This window comes from Cyprinodon tularosa, unplaced genomic scaffold (genome assembly GCF_016077235.1).
Source record: "Cyprinodon tularosa strain WSP-4 unplaced genomic scaffold, ASM1607723v1 ctg63, whole genome shotgun sequence".
In the NCBI taxonomy this organism is placed as follows: Eukaryota; Metazoa; Chordata; class Actinopteri; order Cyprinodontiformes; family Cyprinodontidae; genus Cyprinodon; species Cyprinodon tularosa.
In genome coordinates, this window is record NW_024039374.1 from 1,284,895 (window position 1) to 1,294,116 (window position 9,222).

The 9,222-nt window shown below is 38.1% G+C and overlaps 1 protein-coding gene across 1 annotated transcript in view; it reads right to left on the reverse strand.

Moving 5' to 3' along the window:
* The window catches only part of hsd17b4 (hydroxysteroid (17-beta) dehydrogenase 4), a 33,563-nt gene extending 29,974 nt beyond the window's left edge, over positions 1 to 3,589 (reverse strand). Inside the window, exons 1-7 of the mRNA XM_038308116.1 lie at positions 3,438 to 3,589; positions 2,998 to 3,051; positions 2,004 to 2,111; positions 1,554 to 1,613; positions 1,432 to 1,453; positions 1,267 to 1,313; positions 1,079 to 1,163 (exon numbers count right to left, since the gene is read on the reverse strand). Coding sequence (XP_038164044.1) covers positions 1,079 to 1,163; positions 1,267 to 1,313; positions 1,432 to 1,453; positions 1,554 to 1,613; positions 2,004 to 2,111; positions 2,998 to 3,051; positions 3,438 to 3,489 — 428 coding nt within the window. The 5' untranslated portion in view covers positions 3,490 to 3,589. The remainder of the gene's footprint in view (positions 1 to 1,078; positions 1,164 to 1,266; positions 1,314 to 1,431; positions 1,454 to 1,553; positions 1,614 to 2,003; positions 2,112 to 2,997; positions 3,052 to 3,437) is intronic.
* Between the last annotated feature and the right edge of the window lie 5,633 nt (positions 3,590 to 9,222).

A 9,222-nucleotide genomic window follows, 5' to 3' on the forward strand; every position in this document is an offset into this window, starting at 1 on the left:
GATCTGAACCCCATTGAGCTGTTGTGGGAGCAGCTTGACCGTATGGTACGCAAGAAGTGCCCATCCAACAGCTAGAATGCCAAAGGTCTGCAATGCTGTAATTGGTGAAAATGGAGGATTCTTCGACAAAAGCAAAGTTTGATGTAAAATAAAATCTTATTTCAAATACAAATCATTATTTCTAACCTTGTCAATGTCTAGACTCTATTTTTTATTCATTTCACAATGTATGGTGGTGAATAAGTCTGACTTTCCAGGAAAACACAAAATTGTTTGGGTGACCCCAAACTTTTGAACAGTAGTGTGTATGTATATATATATATATATATATATATATATAAATTAAACAGCTGAAGTCTCTTATTTAACAGGACTATTACTCAGAGTTAAATGGGAATTTCCATAAATCAGTATTTATAAATATATATATATAGTTATTGAACTGGATATTAAATATAAAAAACTGGTAATTGCACAGGGTATTAAAATAGTGATAAGTCTGTTGCTTATATTTGTACATTTAATTTTCAATTGATAGATTATATATACGCATACTAATATATACAGCCTATACAGTAGCTTTTTTTTCTTGGGCAAAATGTCCCAGGTATGATCTAAATCTTGGCTGATCAGAAATTCAAAATCTCTTACATGGAAGCTAAATAAAATGATCTGATCTATGCATACGTGTACCAACCGTTTGATCAAATTAAAATCTTTTGGGCATGCGTTTAAGTGTGTAGTTTTCTACAAAGGCCCTAATACTAGAAGAAACTGCCTCTTTTTCTTCAGTCTTCTGTTGTTGCATTTTTTTTGCCATTATGGACCATCCTGCGATGGACTGGCGAACCTGTCCAGGGTGTACCCCGCCTCTCGCCCATTGACAACTGGAGATAGGCACCAGCACCCCAGCACACCACTTGGGAGTAAGCGTGTTAGAAAATGGATGGATGAATGGATTATGGACCTTCTTTGCATCTTTGTCTCCGTGCTTTTGTTTTTGGTGGTCATGTAGGTGAAGTTAACGGCTCAGCAGTACAGAGACTACATTTTAATAAATGGTTGCTTTGATCCTTACCTGCCAAACTTTTGATTTTTCATATGGTTCCAGGCAGCTCGAGTAACCAAGAATGATCCTCTTAAGTGAATTCTGTGAATGAGGTCTGGAATAAAAAGCACAAAAATATATATTTATATAATCTGTCTCCATGTGAGTTCACCCAGTTACAGATGAACAAATAAACAGATTTATAACAATGTTTTTACCCCAATCTAAATCACTGGTCCTAGCAAATGAACGGTCACGAAGGATTCTGGGCAAAAAGAAGCAGAAATTTAAAATCAGCATTCACTTTCTAATGTTTACTTAATTTAAAAACTGCTTTTTTAAGACCAGATGATTGACATATTCATGACTAGGGAGAAACTTACCCAGCATTGTTCACAACAATGTCTGAAAAAGAAAAATATTACCAAAATAAGTTCTAGTAAAATCATCACATTAAGAGTTACATAATATACTGATTATAGCTTTACTCAATTTTAATACAAACCAATTCTCCCAAAAGCATCCAGGGCAGTTTGGATCAGCTTCTCTCCATCTTCAACAGAGTCTGTATGAAAGATTTTACTTGAGAACTAAATTTTGACGACAGTTTATACTTTTTCTTATAAAGGAACAACAGACAAAGTTACACTTATAAAAAAAATTTATTAAAGTCACAAATAATGTATCAGAAGAAGCTGTTTATTTTTTTCTTGCATTTAATTTAGCTGTAGAAAAAATATATATATTTAAAAACATACATGTCTGACATCATGTCAGAGACTGGTTTTGGGTAATAAATCTAATGTCTCACATTACAAAAAGGAAAGACACTAAGAAAAAAAACAGGTGGTTCTGTCATTATCAATACTCACTATAAAGAGAAATAAAAGCAATGCAGTTTTTTTATCCATTATTAGAAAAACTACATAGTATGTATAACATAGATGTTCCTTACCATAGTTTGCCACAGCTTTTCCCCCCTTTGCTCTTATCTCCTCCACCACCTTATCAGCAGCTGCAGAACTTCTTCCACCCCCTTTTGTGTCTACCCCAAGGTCATTCACTTTATTGCAAAGAAGAAGCAAAGATTTGCCAAAGGTTGGTTTACCGTGTAAACTGTGCAGCTCTCTAACAGAGATAACCGTAAGAGAAAATTGAAGAAAAGGAGATTCTTGGTCAGAGTTGAGAGCAGCATTCAAAGTAAAAATAAAAGGAAGCATCCATTGTAAAATCCACTCACTGTTGTTGTGGTATTTTCAATGCACACAGCTACAGAGAGAGGTACGAAAAAGGAAGCAATATAGGAAGGAAGCAAGGAAGGAAGGAAGGAAGGAAGGAAGGAAGGAAGGAAGGAAGGAAGGAAGGAAGGAAGGAAGGAAGGAAGGAAGGAAGGAAGGAAGGAAGGAAGGAAGGAAGGAAGATAACTTGGCGTGAGAGATTGCTGCATAGGAGTGAATTCTGCAAAAAGTCAATAACTTAATGCAATCTGCTGGATTTCTTTAGATGTAAAATTTCTTAACCATTCTGATTTGATCCAGTTGTTATTTTAAAGTATTGTGCAACTTTTAATCCAAGTTTTCATACAGTGAGAAACTCCCACCATGCCTATGGTGCCTCTGACTCAGTAAAAGCAATGCAATGCTGACCAAGCAGTTTTCTCCAGCAATGCAATGTACAGTTGAAGTAATCTTGATTTTCTCATTATAATGTGTGCTATATCACTTAATGATTAAATATAATCATAACAATGGGTAAAAAGTGGTTGGAGCATTGGTGCAGTGGTTCAAGAAATGCAGAAAGTTCATTTCCTTGCTCTGTACTGTGACAGTATAATAACAATAAAAAAAAAGCTTTAAAAAAAATCCTTTCCCATTTATATTGGCAGGGTATCATAAAGGTTGAAGGATATTTACTCCAAAGTTCTTGCTGTAGTTTATTTATCTATTTACCAATTACTGAGGCTCCTCTTGAGGCGAAAGCCAGGGCATATTCTTTCCCGAGACCTGCATAGAGGAAAACAGGAGGTTAAATAATATTAACCCAAAATCCAACAGCACCTGCTGCCTTTGTGCTTGTGCCCTTTCACACAGTCAGGGTAATAATAGACCATTGCGTTATTTGTACTTTGCTCCTCATGTTTGATAAATTAAGTGTCGTTAACCCGATATTTGTATTATATATGAATTCAGTTACTTTCTGAGGTTGTTAATTGCAGTTTGTTTCTTCATTTAGAATTTATGAGAAATGACATCTCGTCAAGGCAGCTTTCGTAACTTTCTCCAGAGTTCTCCAGAAACAAACTCAGCCACAATTAGCTCAATAGCATCGGGAGCTAAAGGTCTAAATCCAATCTAATGTGACATGCTGCACAATCCGGCGGTAGTTTTACCTCCTCCAGCACCTGTGACGAGCACCACTCTTCCTTCAAATGACAGGGACATTTCTGCGAACCTCTGTTTCAGGCACCGACACAGCAGCTAACACCTGCAAAACAACTGGGAGCAGCGAGTAAACTACAACTTCCGCATCAAACAGGACGACTCACAGCCAACCAATTGGAGGGCCGGATTATGCTACGTTATTATTAGCGTCATTACGTATCACGTAAAGGCTACACACTTTGATTTGATGATCAGAAGAGCGCTTCTTGTAGTGTTTTACAGTTTTTAATTATGTTATGTATGTTGTTAGTCGTGTAAAATGTTTTACTTACCCATTCAGCAATAGCTACTGTTTCTGGCATGTTGTTTTTATATTGCTACCTTTTGTTTTGTGTCCTCAATTCTTTGTAATGCTGAAATGAGCATCATCCAAGAAATTACAAAAATATTATTGGTGACATCCAGAAAATGATCTCACAATGCAGAAAATCGGAAGAAAGAAAATTAAGCATCCTTTAATAAATTTGTTTCAAATACGTGAGATCAATGGCGTAAATGTCGGTAAGCCGACACTGCAGTTGCTTAGGGGCCCCCGACCTTAGGGGCCCCGTGTTGCAATTGTGGACTAGGACATCTCTTTGTAGATGTAATGGTGTGAAAAATGTCTCTTATATCCACCTGATACTAGATTGATTGACCGGACCTAATTTATACTCCAACATATGCCAGATTTCAACATGATGGAGAGCTGTTTAAACACGACACCAATAGCAAAGCACACCGTGGTACTTTTAATTACTATGTTGATAACTATGTATAGTTCATTAGACGGTTGGTAAAAAATACACTCATATAATATGTCTCAAACCGCAATAAAGATCTTAAAAGAACGATGTATTTGAGTATTTTATTTTTTACAATACAACTTGGAATTATGGGTAATCCAGAGCGTAGATTAAAACCGTAACTGTTACAGGGTGTTGTACTTCATATGGGGCGCACCAGTATAATGTTTCTTACGGGTCTATTGTTGTGCCGTTACGCCATTGCGTGAGATTTTAATAGTAAGGGTAGAAATCAACTCAAATAACAAGCACTTTCTGTTACATCACCAAAGTTGGATAAAGTAGGCAAAATTTGAGTAAAAGTAGCACTACTTTAAATTGACCTACTTAAGCAGGTAGTAAACAGAAGTTAATCACAGGAGCAGGAGTTTAAAAAAAGTATTCAGTAAAAAGCTACTCTAGAAATACGTTTTTAACCTGACTTAATTTGTGGAAACTATGTACTTGTACTGACAAAATATAATACAATATGAGATTCTGGTACTTATGAGATGTATTTTAGAGTATCAAAATACAATGAATCAAAATAATATGTTAAAATAGAAGAAACACATTTCTAAATTTCGGTTTCAACAACAAAGCAGCTCCGAAACCAGTAATGTATGTTATAAGAGTGCAAAGGGATTTTATTGACAATGTCTGTTGTTTAGTACATGTTTAACCTTTGGTTGACCATGGAGGTTCAATAGAAGGAAGATAATGTTAGAAAAATTAACTCTACAGACCAGAAGCCTCACATTTCCTAAAATGTCCTTGTTTGTCATTCACTTCAGAAACTCAATTTGGCCAAAGTAGTAGTAGAAATTGTACAACGTAAGTAAGAGTAATTAATGTTACTGAAGTAGTAATTGAATGTTGCAGTTAAACTGCTAGTTCCTTTTCTTCAAAAAGTTACCCAAGTTTATGAAAATGACAGTGTAAATGAAAGCATACATAGTTAATAAATCACATTCCTCATTAGTTTTGGTAGAAATAGATATTTATCTAATTTATGGCTTCCACTATTGAACACATACATGCATAATTTCCTCAAATCTCTGAGCATTTACAACAGAACTGACCTTACAATGCAACTTCATTTGTCCAAACAACATAGCATAATTATTTTCCTAATCCCAGGATCGGACAGTGTTTATCTGCTGGAAAATAATATATTATCTTGCATATTACATTCAGTTATAGTTATCCTTAAATAACTGGATATGTTCTTATGCCCCCCACAGCCCTGTTATAGCTCTTACACAATCATCCAGGTTTTGTCATGTGTTGGTTTGACCCTGTCAAAATAAACCTGTCATTCTGTCTGTTGACTGTGGAACAAGCAGGGGCACCCAGCAGTGTTTAGGTGTAAACATACAGGAAATAACGAGACACTATAAAAATAGGAAGTAAAAGTCCCCAATTTGTGCGCATCAGAAAACTGCAAATGGCCTCAACAACTGGATATCGTCCCATTACTTGATCCTCTGCAACAACCAATTATTTTTTATCTATCTATCTATCTTTTATTTAACTATAAAAGATACAAGTCAACACTGGCAAGGTCTAAGAAAATTAACTAATTAGAGTGTATTGATTAGCCACCATAAAAATACCGTAAAGAAAATAGAAATATTTGTGTCATGATTGGTTACTGAGTAAGCCCAATATGCAGAACACACACGGAGGCTGATGAAAAGTTTAACAAGGTTTATTGTTATCACAAGCACATGAATATTGCACTGGAACTGGTTCAGGTCTGGGGGGAGGTTCACTGGAGTCTGCAGAGATGACAGTTCAGTTAGCACAGGAACTGACGAGTTATGAGTCTTAGAGTTTGCTGAGGAATACCTTGAAGGAGTCCGGCTTCCTCTTTGAGAGAGGTAACTGTTGGGTCCAGAGACTGTTTGTTCAGCAGAGACCGATAACTGCTTCAGCGTCTTACTTCTGACTTTGAGGGCAGACCTTGATTTGGGTTTCCAGCTCTTAACCAAGAGCTGCAGGGGAATCCAGAGAAGAGTCTTCAGGTTAGGCTCACGAGGGGAGGCTAGGCAGGTTAAGCTCATCCAGAGCTTCACGAAGAGACAGGATTCCTGTGAGGCAAAAAACAAGGAAGAGTTAGAATTTTATCTCAATAGAGATAGCAAAGATTCTCAGGTTTACTAGGCTCAGGTTGCTCATCAAACCAGATCAACACTGCGGTGTTGAGGCAAGGTCTGAAGGCAGGTTATATAGTAGATCCTCTGATGATGAGATGGGCCACAGGTGTGTTGGAGGCTCAGCTCAGGAGGACCCACGGCGCACTCTGCTGGAGGAAGGTGGTACAGCTCCAGATCCCAACAATTTGTACAGAGAGTTGTGTAAACCAAAAATTCAATCAAATGATAAATCAAATCAAATTTGACTGAATACCTGCAAATGTCTTTTTGTATTATTGTCAGGTTTAATGTTTGGCCAAGCCCATCTAGTGGACCATCCTAGGCCCCAAACAATACTACTGCCTGTTCCCTCTCCTCCGTATCCTTCCTGCGGGTGACCGTTGCCTCTGTCCGCTGGTATGTTGGTGGTTCTCCAAGTGCTGAGCTACAGCTCCTTGGGGCCTGAGCAACATAGTCTCTGGGCTCTGGCCCCAGGCTCTCATATGCCTTTTTTGGGAGGGTGTGTCTGCCTTTGTCCTTTTATACTTATATACTTGTGTCATTGTTTTGGTTCTGTTTAAGTTATATCTTTGAGTTTTCATTGGTTTTATTTCTATTTTGTATTATAAGAACACAAAAACAATCAAAAATACCTAGAATAACACAAAATGGAAATAAAACCAATGAAAACTCAAAGATAGAACTTAAACAGAACCAAAACCATGACAACTTGTATTTACTGTATGTCTGTGGAGTACTCCCTCTTTTGTCATGGATGGTGTGTTGTCTGCTGTTTTTTTTTTTTTTTTTTTTTATCTCTTCCTTCTCTTTTTTTGCAGGTATGAAAGCAGAATTTTATGAGTTGTTTTGTATTTTATGTTTCTTTTTTCTCCCTTATTTACTCTCTTTCCCATTTTCCTTTCTTTCCAGCTTCTCTCTCCATTTAACTCAGATCAGCTCTCTTACCTCTCTTTTTGCATGTGTTCATTGCATATGTTTTTTGTATGTATGTCTGTTTGTTTGTTATTGTTTTTTTTTTTTCAAAGACTCTTCTCATAAAGTTTCATACACAATTACAAAACAGAACCTTATAGGAACAGCCATTATGGTCCTTATGTAAAAGCTAATCTATTGGGCAATTATCAAGCACTGGGACATCAATTCTCAATGCTTTAATGACAAACAGGACAAGTAGGTGAGCTGTTACCAAACTCCGGTAGTCATTTAGTGAGAGGCGGATAATATCCTGGATAGGTTACCAAAATTGTTCAGAGGGCATCTCAGAACAAATCACCATGCACACACTGGGCACTTTGGGGCAACTTAGTTCATTGGCTTTTAATGGCCCTTTTTTGAATGATGATTTTATCTAAAACAAGAAGCCCTGGCTAACAGTTTCCATCAGTTATATGAATTGTATGGTGTTTCTGTGGTCTCCGAGGTTAATGGTCACAGTAGATAGCAGCTGGAGGTCTTTGAAAACATTGCAGCACAGATTTAGAGAAACCAATTTGCCTAACAGTCATGTTTTTGGACTGTGGGAGGAAGCCAGATTATGTGGTGAGAATACAAGAATCCATGCACGTGAGGATTCGAACCCATGACCTCATGGACATTCAGGGAACGGACATTGAGATAGTGGACTCTTATAAGTACCTAGGTGTTCATCTGAATAACAAACCTGACTGGACTCACAACACTAAAGCTCTCTACAAGAAAGGTCAGAGCAGACTCTTCCTGCTGAGGAGACTTGTTTTGTTAGTGTTTTGGAGTGCAGGGGACATTCCTAAAGACCTTCTATGACAGCCATCCTCTATGGAGCCGTCTGTTGGAGCAGTGGCTTATCTGCAGCTGAGCGAAAGCGTTTGGATAAGCTGATCAGGAAGGCCAGCTCACTGATTGGATGCCCCCTTGACTCAGAGCAGATGGTGGGAACCAAAACGATCCTATCTGAATTAACATCCCCAGTGCATTATGTCTCCCAACCCCATGCATGAAGCTGTTGCAGAACTTGAGAGCTCCTTCATTGACAGACTGCTGCACCCTAAGGGTAGATTATACTTCTGCAACCGCACACATCAAATGTCGCTTGAGTTTGGACGCATACCAGTTTTGCTGGTATGCTTCTGCACCATCGGTCTGGAATTTCTGACGCACAGCAGTTTCCCGCCAAAGCGCAAGGGGGAGTCTATTCGAGAACTTCGGTGGACTGTCCGAGAACTTTGGTAGTGCCGGCGGGAGTTTTTAATTTCCAAAACAAAAATGGCACGTCTACAAGTCACAGAGATCGATCTAGAGTTGCTGGACATCGAAGAGGAACAGGTTCTGTTAACGGAGTTTGCAAAAAGAATGATTAACCTTTTGTCCTAGGTTGTCCATTGTAGTTGTTTCTCGGTTTTTAAAAATGCCACGCCCTGGCAACGAATCGAGAAGGACGAACACATAGACAGCTGGAAAGGCATACCAAGGACCAACCACAGCTGCTTTTTGTTTGCGCACTTCCGCTTGAGGTCTGCGCGGGTTTGCGACCGTCCAATGAGTAGTTAGAATTTTTTTTTAGGTGCGCTGCAACAGTTGCAGAACCTCTGCGCGGGGGGATGGTTACAGACGCCTGGTTGCTTCAGAACCATAAATTGGCCTTAAATGCACCAGGGAACATTATCACAGATCCTTCCTCCCAGCAGGTGTAAGACTATATAACCACCACTGTTCCCAGTAACATTTTTCCTATAGTCTTCTTTCTGCTGTAAACACCAGAATTTCCTCATTGTGGGACAATAAATTGATTTTCTATTCAATTCTATTATTTTCTATTCTAATTATAAGGGTTC